Source organism: Muscardinus avellanarius (genome assembly GCF_963383645.1).
Source record: "Muscardinus avellanarius genome assembly, chromosome: 16".
Lineage (NCBI taxonomy): Eukaryota > Metazoa > Chordata > Mammalia > Rodentia > Gliridae > Muscardinus > Muscardinus avellanarius.
The window spans coordinates 68874352-68900181 of NC_137802.1; the positions used below are offsets into that span (position 1 = coordinate 68874352).

General features: G+C 57.4%; 2 protein-coding genes across 2 annotated transcripts; one reads left to right on the plus strand and one right to left on the minus strand.

Annotated features, from left to right (window-relative positions):
• Window positions 1-1038: 1038 nt before the first annotated feature.
• CASKIN2 (CASK interacting protein 2) lies at window positions 1039-13557 on the minus strand (the record flags this gene model as incomplete). The annotated part of the gene is made up of 19 exons (XM_080712618.1): window positions 1039-1129; window positions 1481-1703; window positions 1791-3263; window positions 3364-3502; window positions 3614-3715; window positions 3790-3900; window positions 3987-4075; window positions 4179-4239; window positions 4330-4451; window positions 4571-4832; window positions 5264-5358; window positions 5446-5554; window positions 5823-5931; window positions 6064-6194; window positions 6281-6376; window positions 6470-6615; window positions 9053-9150; window positions 9582-9633; window positions 13464-13557. 19 exons carry the CDS (start codon window positions 13555-13557, stop codon window positions 1039-1041), a joined length of 3603 nt encoding a protein of 1200 aa, XP_080568744.1.
• Window positions 13558-16298: 2741 nt separating this feature from the next.
• Window positions 16299-25618, plus strand: TSEN54 (tRNA splicing endonuclease subunit 54; the record flags this gene model as incomplete). Its single annotated transcript, XM_080712736.1, has 11 exons — window positions 16299-16354; window positions 16449-16613; window positions 16704-16767; window positions 16845-16928; window positions 17206-17304; window positions 20450-20502; window positions 22595-22693; window positions 22868-23475; window positions 24495-24555; window positions 24881-24997; window positions 25468-25618. The coding sequence occupies 11 exons, from the start codon at window positions 16299-16301 to the stop codon at window positions 25616-25618; spliced, it is 1557 nt and encodes a 518-aa protein (XP_080568862.1).
• Window positions 25619-25830: the final 212 nt, after the last annotated feature.

Here is a 25830-nt window from a genome sequence, read left to right on the forward strand (position 1 = left end):
GGAGAAGTTTTTACTGGTGTATATTTTTTACTGGAAATGAGCCTTTTAGGAATGAATGTAGACTGGTTTATATTAAAACTTGTAAATTGCTTAAGAAAAACCTGTGGCTGGTCCATGAGGCTCCCGAGAAGGGGCCACCCCTCACAGGCCGCAGGCACCAAGGGAAGCCCAAAGTGAGGTCTGAGCCTTCCTCCTCCCACAGGTGGGCACCCCAGTCCAGCTCAGGGAAGGCCCTGGACTTAGGTCCGTGGCACAGATCCAAACACACTACCCAGTAGCATGGAATGACACTTTCATTGGTGTTAGTTGGGAGAAGAGGTTAATGGTTACAGAGCCAGGGCCTGGGCCAACCGGGCCAGGCGTCCAGCCCTGAGGTGGCAGCAGGTGCTCCTGTTGTGGCCCGAAGGCCCTCCCCCACTGCGTCCTCTCAGGCAGTTAATAGATAGAATAAATTCCATTTAAAATATATGCATTTCTCTCTGCTTAAAAAATAACATTTACAGTTGAAGAAGTTTGGACACTGGGGATCTGTAAATCCCATCGCCTCCTGCCCCCGCCAACCCGGCCCCGTGAAGGACACCAGAGGCGGGGCAGGAGCCGGCAAGGGCAGTCGCCGCCATGGGGCGCGTCACGCCATGTGCTTATTTACATGTCCTATGTACATTTGCAGGGAGGGGGCCATCCAGGCACACTGCCCAGCCCCAGGGTGGCCTAGCGGGTGGTCAGAGGCAGTCCCTTGGCACAGGGACTTGAGACGTGGGCCAGGGGTACAGAGGCAGCACCCTAGACATCTGCCACCACTTCCTCCTTGAGGAGTTGTTCTTACCAGGGTCCCTGTCCAGGGCCCAAGGCTGTCCAGTTGGGTTAGACATGGGAAGGGGCTTCTCTGCAGAGTTGCCTGACACTGCTGGGTTGCTACCCCAGCCCTGCAGCGCTCCAGTGTGCCTGGGGCAGCAGGGGCCTTCTCAGTGCCGGCCCAAAGGCAGAGGAAGCCACCGGTCACCGAGGGCACCACGGGAGGGCCTCAGAAGGTCTTGTTCAATCCAGCATGGCGTCCAGCTGGTCAGCCAGAGCATCGAACATTGTGCTGATGTCATCCAGAATGTGCTTGGTGGAGGCTCCTGGGGGGCTGCAGTGAGAGAAAAGGCCGGTCAGACGGGAAAGGAGCTGCACCCGGCCCCTGCCTGGCGCCATGCACTCAGTGTGGTCACAACTTCCTGGGCAGCAGGAACTGCCGTCCCTTCCTGACAGATGAGTTCACTGAGGCTGGGGGACCAGGAACTTACTAAGCTCACGTGCCTTTAAGGTGGCAGTCACCAGGAATCCAGGCAGGATCTGGGCCACCCCAAAAGCTGAGGTCTTGCCATCCCGCCGGAGGCCTGGCCAGCCTGAGGTTCTGCCTGCAGAGGTCCCCTCCATCGTCCCAGGACCCAGGGAGGAGCTGTTCCTCCGTCCAGCCTCACTCCCAACCTCCCCTTACCCCTCTCGCTCCTCTGCACTGATGCTCCTCTCCGCAGCCCTCAGGGCAGCTGCCAGGGACGAGCTGGTCTGCTCCAGCCTCTGCTGGGCCCGGCCTGGGCCAGCGGCCCCTGTACTCTCGGGCCTTGGGGGGGGCACTGGGCGGGGGCCCAGTCGGGGAGCCAGCTTAGGGCCAGAAAATGCCAGCTGGGTACAGGCCACAGACACGGGCTTCGGGGCTGTTCCTGCAGAGACAAGAAGGTTGGCAGGTGACACTGGGCTGGACAAGCTCTGTGTGTGGTGTACTCTCCCTGCAGGCCATGGCATCCTACCTGCTCCAGGGACCTTGAGGAGGGCAGAGGGGGCAGCTGGGGGCTCGGTCTCCATGTGCAGCCGACTGCTTGCTGAATTTTCCAGACCGGGCCCAGGGCAGGGCCCTGAGGGAGCTGGGGGCTGCGTTACAGGGCCAGGAGGAGGGGCCGGAGCTCCTTGAGTCAGACTGCTAGGTTCAGGCCTGGGAGGGCTGGAGGAAGCTGAGGCCGGGGGCTCACTGGGGGACTGCGAGGGCAGGGTGGCAGAGGGGCTGGGAGCGGCCCCTGCAACCCCGAAGGCCAGCAGGGCTGTCTGCAGCGGCTCTCTCTCCTTGCATTTGGGTCTCCGCTTGACAGTGTCTGACTCTGTGAGGTTGAAGTCAAGGCCGGGGGGCACCGGCGTCTCCCGGGGTGGGGGGCCAGCTGGCTTCGGCCTCTGCTTGATAGTCAGGTTCCCCTCCTCAGCGAACGGCAGCCCTTCCCCCGAGCTGCCCCGCGATGGAGTTGTCCCCTCAGGGCCAGGCTCCTCTTCCTCCGTGTCTGATGCAGGGCCAGCTGGGGTGGACGGGCCGGGGGGCTCCGAGGGGCCAGCTGGTTCGCTCAGTGTTCGCCGTCGAGGCCCCGCGGCCCCCTCCTTGGGCCCTGGGCTTCCGTCTAGTGGAGGCGGCTCGGTGGGGCCAGAGACTGAGCTGAGGCGCTTGGGGGGTGGGGGCGGGGGCCCTTTGCGCCGAGCCCGAAGTGCAAACGACTGGCTTCGAGGAGTCCCTCGGGTTGGGGTCGGGCTAGGACTGGTCCGAGCAAGGGTGCTGCGTCCTGGTCGCCGGGTGAGGGTGGCATAACTGCCCAAGGCACTGCCCACTGGCCCTTCGGCCTCACCCTCGGTGTCTCCTTCGGCTGGGCCGGGACGGCTCAGGCTGTGGGACCGCCGCTTGGGCCTGGGTGGGTCTGGAGGAGTGGCAGGGGGGCCAGCCAAGTAGGAGAAGGCCCGGGGTGCACCGGGGGGTGGGCCTGCAGCTGGGCTAGAGGGTGAGCCTTGGGGATACATAAAAACATAAGGGGCGGGTCCTTGACCAGGAAGTGGGGTGCAAAGCTTCGGGGGCCTCTCGGTGCCTTCTGGAAGGTTCCTTTCCTGTAGGGTACTGGGGTCTCCACCACTGGGCTGGGGGGCAGGCTGCTCCTGTGAGTGGCCAGACCCCCGTGAGCGTGCTCCGATGCTCTCCTGGCTGGGAGAGCGGGTAGGGGGCAGGGGAAGTGGCTCGGGGCCACCACCTGCCATGGCTGCCTGTAGCTCTGGGCTCAGCTCACTGCCCTGAAAGGTGAGGAGGCGTGGGCCGGGCATAGCTGGGCCCTCCCCATTCTCCAGCCCTTCGATGGCCATCAGCTCTGGACCCCTGGCCAGCCGGTCCCCGCCTTCACCTAGGGCCTCCCCCTGTAGCAGGCCTCGCCGAAGCTCTGCCAGCCGCTTCACGCCCAGCATAAGCTTCTTCTGATGCCCTGGAGGGGTGGACAGAAGCGGCAAGGTGAGCCAGGTCCGGGAAGGCCACTCCTTCTCTCGGATGCTCTGGACATCGGAAGGTCTCAGCTTAGTCCTCACCCAGCTTGTTGACGCCAATTTCCTGCAGCTCCTCCCAGGTGAGATCAGCCACCAGCCCCATGGAGTCGTAACCACTGCTCACCAGCTGCTTGTGGTACTGCGGCAACCCCAGCGCACACAGCCACTCCAGCAAGTCCGCCTAGCAGGGTGTGGGTATTAGATCTGCCCCTCCTGCTCAAGCCAGAAAGAAAGGGGCACCACAAAACCAGCCCCGGTGAGAGCCCACACCCCTGCCTAGCTGCCTGCTCACCGGGATGTAACTGGGCAGCCACTCAGCGATGCTAAGCTGGGCGATCTCTGAGGCGATCTTTTTTCTGTGTCCCGGCTTGGTCACCCCAATGGCGGTCAGATCCTGGCACACAGGGCACGGGCATTAGGCCCTTCCTCTGCCTGCCGGGCCCTCCCCTCCCTGGCTGCAGCACCTACCTCAGGCGTCATGCGACTGATGGTTGGCACGTCATAGCCAGCCTGCAGGAAGTGGGCCGTGTAGCCCTCCAGCTGGAACTCACTCAGCCAGTTGTGAATGGCCTGGGCATCCTGCAGGGTGGGGGTGAGGCGAGGTCAGCAGGAATGGAGCCCGAGGAGCAGGGGTGCCCCCAGTGTGCCCCCGGCAGAAGTCTGACCTTCCCCTCCAGCAGCTGCTCCGGCCTCACATCCTGGGTGAAGATCTCCCCAGCGCGGTAGCTGGCCAGAGGGAGGTGGCTCAGGTTGTCTGGAGGATGGAGAGAGATAGCATTGGAGGTGGTGGGAGGATGGGGCGCCACGCCCTCAGCCTCCCCACCTGCATCTCTCCTGGCCCCACGAACTCCTCCTACCTGGCAGGGACGGGGGGTGCAGTCCTGGCGGCACTTGGTCCTCTCCGGCAGAGGTCAGCGGCTGGAGACAGGGAAGGGGCCCGTTCAGCATGTGGGGGGCTGAAAGCCAGGGAAGGGGCCCTGCACTGGTCCCAGGGGCCCTCACTCCTACCTGGGCATTCTCAATAAGGAGGCCAGTGCCGTGGCCATTGGTGCCCTCAGAACTCTGCCCGCTGCCAGCGCTGCGGATGCTGCCCACGCTGCCCTCGCTGCCCACGCTATTCCTGTCACCTGCTGCAAGGGGCAGAGGCAGAGGGGTCAGAGCCTCATCGGCACTGCCGACAGCTGACTGGCAAATTGCTAAAGCCAGACGCCCACCCCAGTGCCCGGTGCCGCCCTCTGGGAGACTGTACCTGGGCTGTCTGGGCTGAGGCCCACCCGAGGGAGCTGGCCATAGGTAAGAGGGTGCAGGGGGTCATCAGCAGGAGGCTGCGGCGTCCGGGAGAAGCCTGGGCGCAGGGGGGTGGGCGCAGAGGCGAGACGGGGCACGGGGACGCCCACCCGTTTGCTGACCACTTCTACGATGCCCGGGGGGAAGTAGCCTACTCGGTCCGTGCCCCTTTGGCTCTCGTGGATGTGACCTTTCCACCGGCCATCAGGATGCTGCTCAAGCACCTGTGACAGGTCGCGGGGGAGGAGGCGGTCATTCCCTGCACCGTGCAAGTGACAGGTGGCTATTTCTACAGCCCTGGTCCAGCTCTTCCTCTACCCCCATGGAGCTGGGGCCTGACTTGGGCCCCAAGTCCGCCCAAGCTAGGCCCCTGCGTCCAGCAGCCAGCTCATTGCCCTCATGCCATAGGGCCTACAGGCAGGAGCCCCAGGGAAAGCCCCTGGGTTCCAATCCCATCTCTGGTCGGCTAACTGTGCGACCTCAGGCAAGTCACTCTAATTTCTCTCGGCCTCAATTTTGTCATCTCTAAAACAGAAATGATATTGGCATCCACCTTCCCTGGATGCGGAAAGGATTCAACGGGGGAGCAATAGATGGCACAGCCTGGTCAGCCAGCAGGTGCCCGAGTGAATCACGGCAACCACTTGCCCCTCACCGTGATGACGTCCCCGGCCCGGACATTGAGTGCGGTGGGATCGTGGAGGTTCCAGAAATCCTTGAGTGCTCGGACCTTCAGGATCCCCGAGGCTTCTGAGAGAGAGAAAGGGAAGGCGGGGGTCATCCGTAGGGCCCCTTCCCCCAGGCCTTCCTCTCCCCCTCCTGGGGCCTCACACTCACCCCGCAGGAGCTGCTTGATCTCCCGGCTGGCCTGGGAGGTGGTGAACTGATGCACGATGTCCAGCGCCGTCTGGTTATACGTGTTGCGGATGTTCACGTCCACGCCTCCCTGGGTGAGCAATGTGCGCATGTACGTCTCTCCCCGAACCCTCACCATCACCCAGGAGCTGAGGACTCTCGCCACTTTCAGATCTTACAGATGAGGAAGTGGAATTTCAGGGCGGGTCAAGGACGGGCTAGGAAGAGGTGGGCCTGGGGTTCTGACCAGGGAGTTCAAAGGAAGCGAGGTCTTGTCCCCTGCCACCCTTTGGGAAATGCCATGGTTTCCCGGCTGGTCTCCATGGACACCTGAGGAGTGGCGAGGTGCGTGCACCCACCTCCAGGAGCAGCCGCACCACCTCGGTCTTGCCGTACAAGGCAGCCTCGTGGAGCGCCGTGCCTGTCTTGGTCTGGCGGTTGATCTCAATCCCGGCTTTCAAGAGCTGCCTGTGGTGGGCAAAGGAGTCGCAGAGGTGACGGAGGGTGGGGTAAGGCCCCCGGGGGCTGGGAGAACAGGCAGCAGAGAGGCACTGCTGCTCCCACAGAAAGGGAGGAGGAAGTGGGGATCCCTGGGGGTACCTGATGACTTCTCTGTGGCCATTCTTGGCAGCCAAGTGCAGGGGCGTGGTGTAGTTGGGGTCGCACGGGTCCTTGGCCTCACCCTCCAGCAGCGCCACGCATAAGTGGCTGTTCAGTAGCAGCTGGGTCACCTGAAACACACCGCACCCCATTGGAGCTTCCTATGGAGACCCCAGAGACGTCTGGCAGCCAGCAACCCAAGGGCTGCAGGCCTTACCTTGAGTCGCCCAAACTCACAAGCCAGGTCCAGGGGTGTCTTCTTGGCTTTGTTGACCAGGCATGGGTTTGACTGGTGCTGGAGAAGCATCTCTGACTGGGGTGGGAGAGTCAGGTGAGGGGGCATGGCTGCCGGGCCCCAACCTCCCAGGCTCCCAACCCCAGCGCCCCCAAGGGCAGGCTCACGTACCACCTCGTAGTGTCCGTACTGCGCGGCCAGGTGCAGAGGGATCTGCCCGTCCAACGAGGCGGCATTGACGGCTGCAGAGGCCCGAAGCAGCAGCCTCACGGGCTCCAGCCGGCCCTGCCAGGCTGCGTAATGCAGCGGACGCATGCCTGGCAGGAGGGTTTGTTGGGTTTTTTTTGGTGTGTGAGTGGTGCCAGGGATTGAGCGCAGGGGCATTCTACCTCTGATCTATATCCTCAGCCTTTTCAATTTTTTAAATTTTGAAATAAGGTCTAAGTTGTTGAGGGTCTCACTAAATTGCCCAGGCTGGCCTCAACCTGCAACCTGCAATCCTCTTGTCTCAGCCTCCCAAATACTGGGATTACGGGCACGCACCACCATGCCCACCTCCCTTGCCCTCTCATATTTTTTCTGTGGGACTGCAGATTGAACCCAGGGGCATTCTACCTTCCAGCTACAACCCCAGCCCTACTTTTTATTTTTATTCTGAAATACAGTCTCTCTAGGTTGCAGAGTCTCACTACTTGCTGAGGTTGTTCCCAAATCTGCATCCTTCGGTCTCAGCCTCCCAACATCACCATGCCTGACTATATATTGCCGGGCGTGGTGGCGCACGCTTGTAATCCCCGCGCTTGGGGGACTGAGACAAGAGGATCGCACAGGTTCGAAGCCAGCCTCAGCTACTTAGTGAGGCTCTCAGCAACTTAGTGAGACCCTGTCTCCAAATAAAATATAAAATGGGTCTGGAAGTATAGCCCGGAGGTAGAAAGCCTCTGGGTTCCATTCCCAGTACCACTAAAAAAAATAAAAATAATTTAAAAAATAGATATATATCTATATATATATATTTTTTTTTGCGGTACTGGGGATGGAACCCAGGGGCATTCCACCTCCAAGCTACACCCCCAGCCTGATTTTTTATTCTTTAGTTTAAAACAGGGTCTCACTGATTGGAGAGGGCCTAAGTAGCTGAGGCTGTCCTCAGACCACGATCCTCCTGTCTCAGCCTCCCAAATGCTGGGATTACAAGCGTGCACCACTATGTCCAGCTCTTATATTTTGTTTTGTTTACTGGTACTGGGGATTGAATCTAGGGGCATTCTACTTCTGAGCTATACTCCCAACCCTTTTTATTTTGAAAAAGGGTCTCACTAAATTACGGAGGCTGGCCTCGAAGCTATAGCCCTCCTGTTTCAGCCTTCTAAGTACTGGGCTTACAGGCATGCACCACTGCGCCTGGCCAGGAGTTGGGGGTTCTCATTAGATCTTGGGATGGTATTGGGGGGGGACTGAGCAGAGTATGGACCCATCCCAGCTGGACGGAGAGACAGCCCTAAAGGGCATAGCCACTAAATGTACCACGGTTTGGTCAGGAAGAGATCCCCCTATAATATGGCCCAAACCAGAGTTCTATTCTGTCCACCACAGACATCTGGCAACCCCAGGACAGTGACATAATCTCTCTGAGCCTTGACTTCTTTAGCTAAATTTCAGGACATGAGCACCATCCACGACCCCCAGAAGGCTGTGAAGTTTATTTTTATTTTTTCGAAGTACCGGGATGGAACCCAGGGACATTCTACCTCTGAGCTGCACCTCCAGCCCTATTTTTTATTCTTATTTTTATTTATTTATTTATTTATTTATTTATTTTTATTTATTTATTTTTTATTTATTTATTTTTGGTGGTACTGGGGTTCCTGGAAGCCCTTCTACCTTGGGGCTACACTCCCAGACCTATTTTTACATTTTCATTTTGGAAACAGGGTCTCCTAAGCCAGCGCGCGGCTGGCTCCGAACCTGCGCGATCCTCCTGTCTCCGCCTCCCAAGCGCGGGGATTACAGGCGTGCGCCACCACGCCCGGCTATTCTTTATTTTTAAACAGTGTCCCACTAAGTTGCAAAGGGCCTCACTAAGTAGCTGAGGCTGGCCGCGAACAGCGATCCTCCCGTCTCAGCCTCCCCAAAGCTGGGATTACAAGTGTGCATCACCACGCCCAGCTGTGAAGTTTATTTTTAACATCTGTGGTACTGGGATTGAACCCTGGGGCACTGTACCTATGAATTACACCCCAGCCCAATTTTATTTTAATTTTCTTTTTTTTTTGCAGTACTGAGGATGGAACACAAAGGCATTCTAACTACAGGCTATACCCCCAGCCTTGTTTTTTCATTCTTTATATTAAAACAAGGTCTCACTAAGTTGTAGAGACCTCACTAAGTAGCTGAGGCTGTCCACAAACTGCGATCCTCCTGTCTCAGCCTCCCAGTACTGGGATTACAAGTATGCGCTACCACACCCAGCTGATTTTATTTTTAATTTTGAAACAGAATCTGAGTAGGTTGCCGAGGGTCTTGCTAAATTGCTGAGGCCAGCCTCTAACCTGCAATCCTCCTAAGTACTGGGATTACAGGCATGCGCCACCACACCAGGCTAAGACTAAAGTTTAGAGAGAGGGACCCATCTGCAAGTTAGGCTGTGCAAGCACCTGGCAGCCCTGGGCCAGTCCAACAGGAGCAAGCCCTGCTCAGGGGTCTGGGGTGCGCCCTCACTTCTCCCAGGCGGGGGCACATTGGGGGCCTCACCATTGCTGTCCCTGATGTCAACAGTGGCCTGAGCCTCCAGCAGCAGGGCTATGAGCTCCAGGCTGCCTCCCAAGGCGGCATGGTGGAGAGCGGAGAATCTGGCATGGGGGACACAAAGTAGGGGTGTCAGCGTGCAGTTTCCTACCCCCCAGCCGAGTCTCCCCCGCCAGCCCTGCCGTGGGAGCGCACAGCAGCCCGGCCATAGCATGAAAGGGCCCAGTGTCTGGGCTGAGAGGCCTGTTTGTCTGGCGTCCCCCCAGCCAGCCCAGGGGAGGGGGCCGTGGGAGCAGGAGCCCTCGGGCTCCTATCCTCCCGGGAGAAAATGGGGCTCAGGAGCAATCTGACCCAGGGAGGCCCCTCCCCTGGCTCAAGGCGAACCCGCTGGCAGGTGGGTGGGCGGGACCCCCTCCCTCTAGCTCTACATAGGCCCGATCCAGAGCTCTCAGCAAATGCACGTCAAGGCCGAGTTTGAGAGGAGGGGCGCTGGGCCCTGGGGCCTCCCCTCCGCTGGCCCTGCAGTCCCACTCACCCATCAGCATCTTGGTAGTTAACATTCAGCCTCTTCGTGGAGCCCAGGAGCTCTGCAGGTCAGGACAGGGGCGTCAGGGCGCAGGTACCCATCTGCCCTCCCTTGGGCTCCCTCCTCCACCTCCCGGAACCCAGCTGACCTCTGGGTGTGCAGGAAAACACCTGTCCCATGGCCCTTTACTCGTCCTGTCCCCGTGGCTCCCCACCCTGGCCACGGGCTCACAGCTGCAGGGCACTGACGCAGGGAGCGGCTGCAGCGGTAGCCTGGCCTTCCCAGGGGCCACAGCCCAGCTTGTTTATAGAGCCGCAGGGGGCGGGAGGGGGCGCTGGCATGAGGTGCCCTGAGCGGACTGGCCCACGGAGCGCATGGTTAGCATTCCTGCATGAATGGGCGAGGGAGCGAGCGGCACTGTCCCACTGGGCCATGGGTGGGCAAAAGAAGGAGAGGGGTGCTAGGTGTTCAGGGCACCTGATGCCAGGCCAGGCCGAGGGCCTCAACACCCAGTTCGGTGGCATCATGAACACCTGTGTTGGCCCAGCTTGGTGTCTGCTGCTGTAAAACGGGTAATCACAGAACCTGCTCACAGGGTTGTTCATACAGTGCCTGACCCTGACCCTTGTCAGCATGCAAGAGTGACCATTTCAGCGTGGCTTACATGGGGCCACTTGTAGCACCATGTTATCCTCCAGCAAGAGCAGGCACCACCCCCGCCCCCTATCTCAGTGAGTTCTCTGGCAGCTTGGGGAGCACTTGATGACTGGGTTCCCCTTTCCAAGCCCCAGGAAGAGGGGCTGGCCTCCCTGCAGCAGGGTGCATGCAGGTGAGCTCCCTACAGTAGCCAGGGCACATTGGGGACAGTCCAAGAAGTGTCAGGGAGGGACAGAGGAAGGCCTGTTGCAGGCGGCCCCTGCCTTCTGCTAGAACCCACCCCTGCAGGGAAGGAGGGGGCCTGGCTCAACCCAGGCCGGGCAGCATGCCAAGCATGCTGGCCCAGGCCTGCCCCCCAGGCCCTTGTGGGCCCCTGAATACCCCGGCAGCCTGGGCAAGGCAGGGCCTCATTCCAGCAGGGAGGGACCAGCCTGCAGTGGGAAGCAGGGCGCAGGGCGGGAGCAGACAGCCACACTAGGGCTGGGCTGCAGGACTACACCAAAAAGGTAAACACAGAGCTGGAGAGCCAGGGGAAAGCGTGAAGGCAAGCACAGCCCTCCCGAGTTGCCGAGACCCTCTGGGAAGTCCTTGTCACTGAGAGAACAGAACTGCGTGGGGCTGGAGAAGCGGCTCTGTGACCTTGGCCGGCCACAGTGCCTCAGTGACGACAATGAGGTCAGCAGAGAAGAGACAGAGTCCCCTAGGACCCCTCAACCCCGCCCCTCTAGCAGCAGGCCAGCCTGGACAATCTGGGATGGGGCAGCCGGTGGCGGGATGTCCATCCCTCCAGGGAGGGGCAGGACAAAGTCGCAGGAGGGACATAGGAACAGAGGCAGGGCTGGCTGGGTGGCTCTGTTCTTTCTAGAACAATGGCCGGAAAGGTGGTGTGGGGGAGAGGCTCTCAGTGACTGGGCTGGGGACCTTGGCGGAGGGTCCTGGTTCCTGGCAGTCGCTCCAGCACTTCCTTCGCCTCTCGACCTTCTTCCTGGGGCTGGCTGGCTCTGGGGGCGGAAAGGTCGCTCCTGACTTAGGCTCCAGCAGAGGATGTGAGCTCAGCCCGCCACCCCAGCCCACTCCGTTTCCTCTGGCCAGAGAAGGGGACATCAGAATAAAGAGGCAGGGAGGGGATGGGGGCAGGAGGGAGGCCGCATGACTGTATATGTCCCTCCCAGCCACCTGCTCCCTGAAGACCTGGGTGGGGACAGAAATGCAGGCCCGGTAGCAGAGAGGGGCAGCAGAAGGGGTACTTCTGCTCTCTCTTGGGCAGCCAGAAAGCTCTAGCCACCCTGTGGGAGGAAAGAGGGGAGCCCTGACACTTCTCTTCTGGCGGCTTCCCAGGCCTCTGTGGTATGGAGCAGGAATTCCTGCCCCATTCCTGAGCACTGCCTTAGAGCACCTGGATGGCTTCCTAGTTTGCAGAGTCCCAGGCCCCTTGCTGATGATTTTAAGTGGGTAGGGGTGACCAGGGAATTTATGCTTTCCCAGCAATCCCCAGGCAATTCCGACATGCACAGAAATCAATGGAGCGTCGTGCGGGAGCTCCACGAACGAGGCACAGGGTTAGTTACATGGGTCTGTCCTGCAGTGGCTGCGTGACCTTGGGCAGGTTGCTAACTTTCTCTGACACCTTCCTTATCTGTATAATGAATATAGAAATAAGTACCTACCATTTCCTTACCGTATTTCACAAACTGGAAGGCTGGCTAAGGTCACCTTGTGATCTCACTTGTATGGCCAGCTTCTCCAAGGACCGGGAGTGGGGGGAGGCCCTGGGCCAGGGCCTGGTCACTGTCGCTTGTGCCCACCCCTGTGTCCTGTGCAGGGTGAATTCCCCCTTTGGACTGAGGGAAGGGACAGTTCTCCCTACAGACAGCTTTTACTGAACATAGGGCACCTTCTGGGAGAGGGGGGGCTGGGAGCCTGGCTTTGAGGTTACCGCCACCCACCTAGGGACCCCTCTTGCTTCTCTCCCTCACTTTGAAGCCCTGGGGCTGTGAGGCCTGCAGTGAGGTCAGAGCCTCACTGGGCAGGTTGCCAAAAACAATACAGGTAAGGGAGGAGGGGATGGCCCCCACCCTGGGGCCTCAGGTCCCCCCACTGGGACCTCCTTAGCACCTTCCAGCTATTGCCCTGTGTCTACTTCCCCAGGGCCGGGGACCACAACCCACTGCTCCACCTCTGTGGCCAGGCCTCCGCCCTAGCATGCAGGTGGGTGCACACCACTAAAATCCTTCCTTTTGGCACCGCAGCAGAGGTGTGGGCGAGGACAGTAAGATGTCTCCAGGTAGCCTGGGGACTCTTTCCTGTGTACAGGACCCAGGTGTGTCTTGAGACTAGAGCCTGGCACTCCACAGGAGCTCCTCTCTTCCAGACCTAATTTTGTGACGGGAAACACCAGCTGCCTCCTCTCATCCAGGATCTCGCGAGAGACAAGCCCTGTGGCCTCCCAGGATGGCCCAGAGAGTTCCCCCCAAGGCCTAGGGTCTCACCACAGAGGGATCCGAGAAATGGGCTCACCCATGCCTGAGTCCCACAGCCCCAGAGGAATACAGCCTATAGGCTATGGAAGCCTCTAGGAAATTAGCTTTGCCCACACACTCCCAGGGGCACAAGCAGATTAGGGGGAAAGAAACTTCAGTAAGTGGCCAGATAGTGTTGGGGAAAAAAAATTCTTTTTAAAGAAGAGCTGTTTGTAAAAGATCTCTCAGAGACAACACCATTAAATTCACACACAGACACAGATGCTCCGGCTGAAGTACGTATGTGGGACCGGGCGTGGGCATGGAGCTCCCTCCATTCAGTCTTTCCCATCCCATAGCCAGGATCTCCGTGGTGCCAAAGCACAGATCTGAAAAGCCACCGGCTAGCAGGCAACCCCCCGAGGGCCGCAAGTTTGGTCTGTTTTCTTCCCTGCTCTGGCCCAGAGCTTCTAACAGAACTCGGCACACAATAGGAACCCAATAAAAACATGAATGAATGTTCTCCGTTCCTCTCACTCTGCAAGCAAGGAAACTGTGGCCCAGAGAAGTTGACTGACTTGCTTAGGAACACACAGCCAGGGGAACCCAATTCCTCTCTGGCGCTTCTCACAAAGCCGCTTCTCATCCAGAACAGGACCGCCTTCCCTCCTCCCGTACACAGTTCACAGGGCCCTCTCTCTTCAAGCCTCTCTGGCATCAGCACCCGGGGTGGGGGGTTGGGGGGATATTAACAGTCACCCCACCAGGTACTCACTGGTCTTCGCAGCCTTGACCTTGGCCACCAATTTCTGCACACCGGTCACATCTCCGTTCTTGACAGCAAGGATCAGGTCCTGTTCACGGCCCATCCTGGTCCCTGGGCTGGGCTCTGGGCTCAAGAGTCCAGGGAAAAGGCAGGAACCTTGCCCAAGCCGATCTTCAGTGCGCCATGCCTCCCAGTCCTGGGGAGGAAGGCTTGGTGTCTCAGGCAGTGGACTCCGTGTGAGGCGCTGATGAATACTCAAGGTGCACTGTGAGCTTGGAAGCAGGAAAGCCAGTCTCCGAGGGGGCGGAGGCCGGGTGGAAATCTGCGCGGATATCAGCCTGCAGCTTCCTTTGGGCTGGGCCTGGGCACGCCAATCTTCCCGGGCGGCTCAGGAGCACCAATGCCCACCCGGAGAGCAGCCAGCATTCCCTCGGGCCTCAGGCGGCAGTGGGGGGACAGGTCTTAGAGGTCTGGAAAAAAAAGTAGTGCCTCTGCTGAAGGCTGGGCCAGAGTCTGTAAGGGTCCCAGAAGCGGAACACAGAGGATGAGCAGGACAGGACCTCTGGGGAGCCCCCAAACCACCCCGGTTACCCCTGCAAGTCAAGGAGTGGATGAGCCCCTCAAAGTGGAGAGGAAGCTTGCCGTGGCAGAAAAGACTCTGTGCAGAGGGGAGGTGGCATTGTGCGAGGGGGAGGCTGAGTCACTGAGGCCCCAGGGCCCTGGGCAGCACCTCAACCCTGGGCAGGAGGGGCTCTGGCAGCATGGCACACTGGGGCAGGCCAGGCCAGCAGCCTGTTCCCCACAGCCCCAGGCTCTGACACCCACAGACAACTGGCAGGCCAGGAGGTGGGGCCCGGGAGGGTGGCACAGGCAGGGGTCACTTCCCGTCCAAGGTGCCTGCCCCCAGACTCCTCCCTCCCTTGGCTTTACATTAATAGCTGGATGCCCTGGCCCTGAGGCTCTTTATGGACTGAGGGGGTGGGGTGCGAGTATACGCACCCCCCCATCTCTGGCGGGGTCTGCCTGCGGGACGGAGAAGCTCTATAGCACCTGTTGCTGACCCTTCCTCACCCCCTGGGTGGGGTGAGGGAGCAGCTGGGCAGAGAACAGAGACAGAGTTGGGGCGCTGACGGCCAGCGCCCCCCACCTCACCTACCCAGCCTAAACCTGACGCCCTGACCCTCGGGCTTCGCCGCAGAAAGGCTTACGTCAGTTCCTCGGTGGCGGCGAATTCGTGGCCAGAATCTTGTGGCAAGAGACCCAAGCAGGCCTGGGCCCTGGCCCGGAACCCCTCACTCCCCAAACATCCCAAGCTCAAGCCAGCGGGCACTCCCCGCCCCGGCTGGCGGCAGACACCGGGGAGCGCGCCCCTGGCAGTGCTGGAAGTCGGGCTGGCTCCCCCGCCCCTCGGAATGCCCCTCCAGCGTCGCGCAACCCCCAGCCGAGCCCAGCCCCGGCCGGCCCGAGGAACAAAGCGGCGAGAGGGGCAGCGAGGGCGATCGCCGGAGGGTATGGATGCGGGAGGACGGGAAAGGGGGCGCGAGGAGGACGGAAGGAGCGGAGAGATGGAGGCGCCCGCCGATCCCGCAAGAAAAGTTAGTTTGCGCCGGTCTCCCAAGGGTGCTGGCCCCCGGCTCAGGCCCCGCATTCTCACCTCGCCCGATCGCCCCGCCGGGGGTCCGGCCGGCCCTGCGCCGGCCCTGGCTCTCAGGACGAGGGCTCCCGCGGCCCCCCTCCCCTTTCTCCTTTTCCACGGCCGGCTCAGCGCCTCCCGCAGGAAATCCCGCCCCTCCCCCTGCCTCCCGCCGGATCGGGAGAGAGGGACCGTCCCGGCCGCGCAGTCGGGCTGTCAGTCACCGCCCTCCGCCCCGCCCCCTCCACGCCTAGTCCGGACCCGGGGCGCTGACCGGATCGGCGCATGCGCGCAGGTGAAACGGAGTGGGCGGGGTGGTTTACACCGCCGCGTCCGGGTTGTTAATCCCAGACCATCTGGACTCCATAGAGTTTACATCGACCGATGAGATACCCTAGGGGTGCTTGGGTGCGCTCACCCACATGATGTGAACGGGTCTGGCCGACCCAGGGACCCCACTCGAGGAACCCCGTTTCTCCTAGCCCTGTTCCTCCAGGGACTCCCGCAGCGCCCGCCGCCCGGGCCACCATCCACTGCCGCTGGCCGTAGCAACGGTGACACCTAGCGGACGGTGCCGGGGAGGCCCTCGGCGGCGGCGGGACCCCAGCCTCGAGGAGGTGCCGTGGAGGGCTGGGGTGGCGCTTCAGCACCAGCCGGGGCCGGACAGCGCCTCCCACCCCCGGCCCTCGAGACCTGGCTTCGGATTCCCATGAAAGGACCCAAGGACAGACCCTGAAGGACCTCCAGAAAACCTGGACCGCTCCTGACGGACCCAGTCGCTTCCAGTCTACAGTGCTGGGACCCGGGAACCCCGGGCTCTCCCCTCCTTGCCCAGCCCAGGTGGTGGGGCTAGGCAGCCCAGGGCTGCGGACTGGGGCGCCCCTCATTTGCCTAATCGTACTACGTTCCCAGACGCCAGCTCCAGGTTTACTAGAGAGGGTCCCCGAGGAGGGCTGGGGACAGCACCAGGGAGCTCCTGCACATCCAGAAACCTGCAAGCTAAACGCTCACCCCCGGAACCGAGGCGCACGTGTGTGCGTCGGCGCTAGGACCCGGGACAGCCAGGAAGGCGGGAAGCCAGTGGGTTGATCCGGGGACTGGAGGCGCCGGGGGCGGGGCCGGGGCGGGGCCTCGGGCCGCTGGGGGCGGGCGGTGGGCGGGGCGTGGGAGAAGAGCGCGCGCGCGCGTGCGCAGCCGCAGACGGCGGCCGGATGGAGTCCGAGCCGGACCCCCCGACGGTGGAGGTTCCCGCCGGCCGCGTGCTCAGGTGCGGCGGGGGCGGCGCGGGGCCTGGGGGATCGGGATCCCGAGCCGGGCTGCGTGGACGCTCGGTGCCGACGCCCTGTCCCCTTCTCCCCCAGCGCCCCCGAGCTCCTGGCCGCCCGCTCGCGGTCCCAGAAGCTGCCCCAGCGGTCGCATGGCCCCAAGGACTTCCTTCCGGACCGCTCGGCGGAGCAGGCCGAGCGGCTGCGCCTGTGTCGCGAAGAGCTCTGGCAGCTGCTGGCGGAGGAGCGCGTGGAGCGCCTGTGAGCGGGGCGGCGCGGGCCGGGCGGCGGGCGGACCGCAGAGCTGAGGGGCAGACCCAGAAGCCAGCACCCTTCCCCGCTTCTCTCCAGGGGCAGCTTGGTGGCCGCCGAGTGGAGGTCGGAAGAGGGCTTCGTGGAGTTGAAGTCTCCTGCGGTGAGCACCTGGTGCTGGGGGCTCGCCTTATCTGCTCAGCCAACTTATTGGTGACACTTGCTCTGGGTCCCTCACAGGGTAAATTCTGGCAGACCATGGGCTTCTCAGAGCAGGGCCGCCAGAGGCTTCATCCCGAAGAGGCCTTGTATCTGCTGGAATGTGTGAGTGGGGCCCTGGGAGGGTGCGGAAGGGGTGGGGGCCGAGGAAAGTTTTTATTGCAGGAAAAGTATACCTAACCGCGTTTTCAGTGAACGTGTAATTGGATTTGTAGAGCACGAGACGAGAATGGCATGCGGGCAGCAAGGATTACAGTCTAAATTAGGGTGCCGGTTGGCCATATTCTTCCTGTGATGCTGCGAGGGGGGGATAGGAAGTTGTCTCCGTTTGCTGGGGCACCGCAGGAAGCCTGCACTGCTGAGCTGTGGTCGACATTTCCAGGGCTCTATTCAGCTCTTCTACCAAGACCTGCCGCTGTCCATCCAGGAGGCCTACCAGCTGCTGCTGACCCAGGACACCGTGACTTTTGTGGAGTATCAGGTATTTGCCACACACCCTCACTTCCAGGAGCCCCCCCCCCCCAGTTAGCAAGTAGAGAGGATCCCCAGTAGGGAAGATTTTACCCTCCGCCCTGCTCCTGTTACCAAGACAATGAAGATAAGAGTGCTGATTTGCTCTGCTGCTGGCAGACAAGCCTAGTGCTGCTGGGTAACCATGGTAACGAGATAAGATAAAATGGACACGGAGACCTAGAAGAGTTAGAAAGTTACAAACCATGAAACTTTTTTAGGTGTGTGCATACTGGGGATTGAAACCAGGGGCATTTTGCCTCTGAGCTACACCCCCAGCCCTATTTTTTCTTTATTTTGAAACATTCTCACTAAGTTGGCTAGGGTCTCACTAAGTAGCTGATCCTGTTGGTGAACCTTTGATCCTCCTGTCTCAGCCTCTCAGGACTGGGATTACAAGCATTCGCCAGCCTCAGCTACATAGTGAGGCCCTCTGCAACTCATTGAGACCCTATTTCAGAATAAAGAATAGCAGGGCGTGGTGGAGCCTGCTTGTAATCCCAGCATTCGGGAGGCTGAGACAAGAGGATTGTGGTTTGTGGACAGCCTCAGCTACGTAGTGAAGCCCTTTGCAACTTAGTGAGACCCTGTTTCAAAATAAAGAATAAAAATAGGGATGGAGGTGTGGCTCAGAGGCAGAATGCTCCTGGGTTCAATCCCCAGTACCACAAAAATAAATAATAAAAAGGAAAAATTGGGCTGGGGGAGTGTAGCTCAAAGGTAATAGTAATATGCCCCTGGGTTCCATCCCCAGTACCAAAGGGGGGGGGGCTGGGGTTGTAGCTTTCAGTGGTAGAAACCCCCTGGGTTCAGGTCCTAGTACTCTCCTCCCCACACACACAAGAAAGATTAGGGAGAAGGTAGGACCAGGAACTGACTTAGGAGTATCCGTTGATCCAAGAGAAACCAAGATGTGGCGTCACTGAAGCCAAAAGAAGGTCCTTCAAGAATGAGATGGTTAGCTGTGTTGAAAGCTATTGAAGGATTGTACAAGGGAAGGACATTTCTGGATGTGTCCCTCTGATATGGATAAGGGACACAAAAATGAAAGTGATCTTTTTATTAGAGACCATTCTCATCCACATCTGTGGAGGGCTAGGGTGGGGAGATGTCCATTACCTTCTGCTTTATTTTTGTCCAAACTTACTCATCAAAATATTCCAGGGTATAGTTCCCTTCCCAGTCTATTGCTATCAGCTTTTGGGGATTTGCATTTAAAAATTTGCTTTATAGCCTCGTAGTGGCACATGCTTGTAATCCTACCTGGGAGGCTCGAGACTGGAGGATCATAGGTTCAAAGCTAGCCTTGGCAACTTGGCGAGGCTCTCAACAACCAAGTGAGACACAGTTCCCAAGTAAATAAAAAATTGGGCTGCGTTTGTAGACTGGAGGTAGAGTGCCTCTGGGTCCCGTTTCTAATTTAAAAAAAAAAATTGCTCTATGTCATTTGTGCCCAGAAGAGGTCAAGAATTTAAAGACTGGGATTCTACTTCGGGGCTGATGTTTATAATGGAGTATGGTCCAAGCAGTCCCAGGGTATGGGATCTGGGGGTGTACAGGAGGAGCAAGGGAGGGGTGTAGAGAATGGCTTGTGTCTGGAGAAGCTATTTAGTGTGGTGGTGTGTGTGTGTGTGTGTGTGTGTGTGTGTGTGTGTTACTGGGAATTGAACCCAGGGGCATTGCACCTCTAAGCTACACTCTCTTTTCTTTTCTTTTTTTGTGGTGCTAGGGATGGAACCCAGGAGCCTTCTCCCTTCAGGCCATACCTCCAGCTATTTAGTGTGGTGGTGTGTGTGTGTGTGTGTGTGTGTGTGTGTGTGTGTTACTGGGAATTGAACCCAGGGGCATTGCACCTCTAAGCTACACTCTCTTTTCTTTTCTTTTTTTGTGGTGCTAGGGATGGAACCCAGGAGCCTTCTCCCTTCAGGCCATACCTCCAGCCCAATTTTATTTCCTATTTGGAAACAGGGTCTCACTAGGTTCATGAGAGTCTTCCTACTTGCTGAGGTGTTCCTTGAACCTGAGATCTTCCTATATCAGCCTCCCAAGTCCTGGAATTACAAGTATGCGCCATCATACCCAGCATTTCAGTCCTTTATCTTTTCATTCTGAAACTGGGTCTCTCTAGGTTGCTGAGATTCTTGCTAAATTGCTGAAGCTGATCTTGACCTTGTGATCCTCCTATTTTAGCCTCCCAAGTACTGGGATCACAGATAGGTGCCATAACACCCAGCTATTTGGTGGGTTTGTGGGGGGGGGTACTGGGGATTGAATCCTGGGTCTTCTACCTCTGTGCTATACTCCCAGCCCTATTTTTAATCTTTCTTTTTATATTTTTGTGGTACTGGGGATTGAACCCAGGGGCATTCTATCTCCGAGCTATACCTTAGCCCTTTTTTAAAATTTTTTTATTTTGAAACAGGGTCTTGCTATCTTGTTGAGAAGCTCATTAAGTTTCTGAGGCTGGTCTTTTTTTTTTTTTTCTTTTAGATTTTTTTATTGGTGCATTATATTCATACAACATATTGGGGTAAAAAAACTTGTGTGTACAAACATGTACTCATCGCTGATTTAACCCCTACCCAATTCCCACCCCATTCCCTCCCCGTCCCTCCCTCCCTTGCTCGGCTTAGTGATTGACTTCGATATGTTTAAGTACATTGTGTGTTTTAGAGATTTTCCTCTTCCCCCCTCCTTTCTCCTCCTTTAGGTTGTCTTGTTGAGGCTGGTCTTGAACCTGTGATCCTCCTGTCTCAGTCTCCCAAATACTGGGATTACAGACATATGCCACAGCACCTGGCTTTATTTTTGAAACAAGGTATCGCTAAGTCGACAAGGTTGGGCTCAAATCTACAGTCTACCTGTCTCAGCCTTCCAAATACTGAGATTATAGGTATACATCAATTCCAGTACTTTGAAGCTGAGAGAGGAGGATTACAGGTTTGAGTCCAGCCTTGGCAATTTAGCAAGACCCTCAGCAACTTAGCAAGACTATTTAAAAATTAATAAATAAATAAAAAGGGCTAAGGGTATAGCTCAGAGGTAGATGCCCTGGGTTCAGTCTCCAGTAACAACAGAGAGTGGAGCTCTGAGCTTTGCTCCTTTCGTCTCTCGAGGTCTTCAGCCACCTGAAGAGACTGGGCTATGTGGTTCGACGATTCCAACCAAGGTAAGTCCCTATCCCTTTCTTTCCCGTTCATTCTGATCCTAGGACCTGGCTCACTAGCCCAGGTAGAAAAGGCCTCTTGTTACCTGCAGACTTTGGCTGGAGTGCAACTCCCTGAACACGGACCAGGAGCCTGGGCTCAAAGAACTCTGTAGAGAGACGTGCCGGGCTGAATCCCGTCATCACACTTTGTCCTAGGTTAGCAACTGAGTGCCTGTTGCTCACTGTGAGCCTGGAGAGGTGGGCCTGGGATTGTGCCTGGCATTTGGTAATTATGCAGGCAGAAGTGTGGAGTGCGTGGGTGAAGGAAAGACCGAATGAGGAACTTAGTTGGGTTCCCTCCGTCCCTCTCTTTCCCTTCCTCTCCCTTTTCTTCGTGGCACTAGGGGTTGAACCCAGGGTCATTCTATCTGAGCTACACGCTTCCAACCCTCCCCCCACCCCAGTACTGGGGATGGAACCCAGGAACATTTTACCTCTGAGCCACACCTCCAGCCATGTGTGTGTGTGTGTGTGTGTGTGTGTGTGTGTGTGTGTGTGTGTGTGTGTGCCACCACGACTGACTACCTTCAACCTTATTTTATTTATTATTTTGAAAGAGTCAGCCCAGTATGGTGTTGCATGCTTGTAATCCCAGTACTTGGAAGGCTGAGACAGGAGGATCGCAGGTTCATGGCCAGCCTCCGCCCTAGCAATTTAGTGAGACTTTGTTTCAAAATAAAGAATAAAATAGGGCCAGGTGTAGCTCAGCAGTCACTGCTCCACACTGCTCCATATTCTTTCTCTGTCACTGTAGCATTCTTTCCTGCCATGGAGTTTATGGCTCCCAGTGCTGCACTGGTCCATGTGGTAGCCACTAACTACAATTGTCTTAAATTTAAATCAGTTATTATGAAATAAAATGAAAACCTCAGTTGCACAATTGCACAAACCACATATATTGGACAGCAGAGACGTAGGATGTTTCCACTACTGCAAGTTTTTAAGGGACAACAGCATTTTCGTATGTGTGTGGTTTTGGGGATGGAAATCAAGACATTCTACCTCCAAGCTACAGCCCCAGCCCTTTTCATTTTTTTTAATTTGAAACAGGGTCTCTCAAGGTTGCTGAGAATCTCACAACATTTCTGAGGCTGTCTTCTAACCTGCAGTCCTCCTCTCTCAGCCTCTCAAGGACTAGTATTAACCCTGTACCACCACGCCTGGCTGACAGCAGCACTCTTAAGAAACAGCTCTTGGGCTGTTTGCAATTTCACTGGTTTTACAGAATGAGAGTATTTTATGTATGGTCGTCCTTAAATGCAGTGGTTGGGCCCTGCTGTTTCTCAGCAACAAGTACAGGGCCTGGTGCAGTAAGTGGACAGTAATACTGCTGAGTGAATAAACATTCTCATGAGGAAGCCTCTCCATGTGGCCATCATTATCTCCCTAGGATAGATTCCCATTTCGGGAAAAAAGGGACATGTCTGTTTTATAGCTTTTCGGGGGGGGGTATACTGTAGAACTGCAGCTGCGGTACCAGTTTCCATCCCAGGTCTAAAGGTCTCTGGCTCCCAGCGATGCTGGGTTACCAAGGCGTTGAAGGAAAGAACATCTAACCTAGTACAAGAAATGTGAGACCCAAGCTGGGCGTGGTGGCACACACCTGTGATCCCAGTGTTTGGAAGGCTAAGACGGGAAGATTGCAGGTCTAAGGCCAGCTTTAGCAATTTAGTGAGAACATCTCAAACTAAAAAAATAAAATAGGACTGGGGGTGTAGTTGTAAGGTAGAAGGTCCTTGGGTTCAATTCCCAGTGCCACCAAAAAAAAAAGAAAGAAAAAGTTGGAACCCAAGCTAGGCCTGGTGTTGCATGTGCACGTGTAATCCCAGTACTTGGGAGGCTAAAACAGGAGGCTGGTAGGTTCAAGGCCCGCCTGGGCGAGGCACATGGCGGCCCCCGTGTGTCCTGTGTGTCCTTTGTGCAGCGTGCTCCGAGCCTTGGCCCTTGGGTGTGGCTCTGAGCCTGGTGCTGACCTGTCCTCTTGGCCAGTCCCTCACCGCAGCCAGGAGCACTGGTCTGAGGAAGTGGCTCTGTTGCCTGCCTGTTGTTACAGCTCCGTCCTGTCCCCTTACGAGAGGCAGCTTAACCTGGATAACTGTGCCCAGAGCCTGGAGGATGGCATTGGCAAGAGGAAGAGGAGTGCCAGCTCTGGGTAACGACCCATCATCTCCGCCTGGGAGTGCTGGGTCTGGCACCTTGAAGAAGGCTTGGGTGGGGCCCGCGGAGGTGGGGAGACAGCCAGGGGGCTGTCCTCAGCTCACACGGGGCACATGTGCCCCCGGCAGTTGGGCTGATGTGCTGCTGCTTTTCTTCCCATGTCCCTCAGGTCTGTTTCCAAGAAGGCCAAGCTCCTGGACAACTCCGTGCCACCCACGAGCCAGGTAGGCTCCAGCCCACCTGCCTGCGGCCAGAACAGCCAATGCCCAGTGGAGAAACCCCAGGAGTCGAGCCCTGTGAAGGGCCCCGAGGACCCCGCTCAGCTTCCAGGGTCCCTGGAGCCCTGCCCCGCCCTGCCCAGGGAGGATGGCAAAGTGGAGAACAGAGTCAAGCGGGCTCGGAAGCCGCGCTGGGACTTTGATCAGATCTCCTTCCCCAACATGGCTCGAGATAACCGCCAGACCCTCCTGTCTGCCCCGGCTCCAGAGCTGCTCCCAGCCAACGTCACTGGGCGGGAGACAGATGCCAGGTCATGGTGCCAGAAGCTGAACCAGAGGAAGGAGAAGCTGTCCAAACAGGAACGGGCTCAACTAGAGGAGGAACGGAAGTTCCAGAAGAACATCAACGCAGACCCTGATGTGCGGCGCTGCTCCAGCTGGCAGGATTATAAGGAGATGCTGCAGAGGCGAGACGTGCAGAAGAGCCAGAGCTGCCCCCCACACCTGCGGGGACAGTCTGTCACCCCCTTGCTGAGCCCCCAGCAGGCCAACTCCCCAGGTACCCACTCAACCTGCCATAGTCCTGAAGGCCTCGGCCAGTTGGAAGTCCTAGAACTTTAAAGGGGATTGACGCGATGTGGAGGGATCTGTCCGGTGGAGTGGGACCTGCAAGCACAGTGCTGCTGGGTGGCGCCCACAGGAGGCGGTGTAGGGGTGGTGAGCCCGTCCTGCCAGGGGGAGGCAGGGAGGGGTAAAGACTGCTCCCACATCCTCAAAACTAACTAAGGTAACATGGATAGCTTTGCTCTCCTCCCCTCCCACACCTGTTATCTGGAACATAGAGGTCCTGTTTTCACTAAATAAGAGAAAAGTTTACTGTCTGCTCTGGGTTTTAAGCACAGAGAACTAAGGGGGCAAGAATGGCTTAAGCAAATTTTAGCAGCATATTCAGAGTTCATAAGATCATTGTGGGGACATGGTATGTTGTAGGTAACTAAATTAGGGTCACCAGAACAGTTAGGTTTAAATTTTAGATAAAGAACAGCTAAGTTTTTGTTATCTTGCATTCTGGCACACACCTGTAATCCCAGCTACTCAGAAGGCTGAGGTGAGAGGATCACGAGTTCAAGACCAGCCTGGGACCAGACCTTATCTCAAGAGCTAGAAGCCGGGCACACGCCTGTAATCTCAGTACTTGGGAGGCCGAGACAGGAGGATCACAGGTTTGAGACTAGCTTCAGCAACTTAGTGGGACCCTGTTTCAGAAATAAAATTGTGCTGGGTAAGGTATATCTTAGAGGTAGAACACCCCTAGGTTCTACCACAAAATAAAAAGAAAGAAAACTGATGATCTAGCTTAGTGGTAGTGCCCCGACTTCAATCTCCAGTTCTACAAAACCAGCCAACTAACAAATCTCAATTTAGTATGGGTATGTTCCAAATATTGCACAGGTTGTACTTATACAAGAAAAAAATTTCTGGTTTGTCTGGCGATCCCAAGCCAGAGAGCAGATTCAGCAACAGGAAGGGAGGTCACAGAGATCGACTCCCCTCTCCATCACCTGTTCTTTCCTGCAGCCACTGTCCTTCAGCATATCTCCGTGCTGCAGACCACACACCTTGCGGATGGAGGTGCCCAGTAAGTTCCAAGCAGTGCCCGTCTCCGTGGTTCTTCGGCTGCCAGGTGGAGTGACAGCTGGGATTTGGCTCCCAAAGCTGGGTTCAGCTAGAGGACTGCTCCAGGGATACTCCCCACCCCTGCTTGGCTCCCAGAAACAGCTAATGTTGATGTGTGTCTAGGGGAGAGGGAGGAATGATGGGCAGGCAGGCGGGCTTTTCCCAAGGGCTTGGAACCCTCCGCTCAAGTGTGCCTCACAGCCTCCGTTGCCCTGCACGAGGCTGTGTGCTGGCATTGGTGAAGGGAGAGGAGAGTCCTTGTCCTCTTGTTTCTGGCTCTGTTCTAGGCTGCTGGGGAACTCTGGGGACTTGGAGATCAGCTTTGATGTTTACCAGGCTGATGCTGTGGCCACATTCCGGAAGAATAGCCCTGGCAAACCCTATGCCCGGATGTGCATTAGTAGGTATGAGAAGAACAAGCACTGCCCCCTCGCCTGCTGCTGGTTCTGTGAGCCACACGGACCTTCTCACTCTCTGCTTGCACCCCCACCCCCGGGCAAGTTTGCCAAGCCCCAAGAATCTGCGGTTCAGAGAGCTTAAGTGATGTACATAAGATCACAGACAGTGCCATAGGAGCCCAAGCTTCCCAACCACTGGCTCCTCACTGTAGGCATTTCTGGGTGATCTCTTTTCTGTTCACTCAGGGGATGTGAATGGGGAGGGGGTTAAGGGCTAAGAGTGGTGAGAACCTCACTCTTCCAGTCTCTTACCCAACCAGGGCTCTGGCTCTTAGAGAACTCATCAGAGCCGCATAGTTTGCTGACAGGATTGCTCAGGAGCCAGAATTCTTGAACCACAGAGACTCCGAGGAACTGGGGACTTGAAGCTAATGGATGGGCAAGACTAGGTCTCAGTCTAACCTTTATTCCTACAGATTTGATGAGCCTATCCCAGACCTCTACAGCCTCAAGCGGTTGTCCTATCAGAGCGGGGATGTCCCGCTGATCTTTGCCCTGGTGGATCATGGTGACATCTCCTTCTACAGCTTCAGGGACTTCACGCTGCCCAGGGATCTGGAGCACTGACCACACGGCTCTGGGGGACCAGCCTCCTGAACCTAGGCTAGCCTGTAGTTGGAAGAAGGGCCGAGTGGGCCTTCACCCTGGGTGTCTGATACTGCTGGAAGTGAAGCCCTGACCCCAGTCCTAATGCCCTAGCCTGGCTACTGCAGCTTCCAAGTCCCAGGCCTGAGAGTGCTGCTTGCAGGGACCCCCTTGGAACTCAGGACTAGATTTCA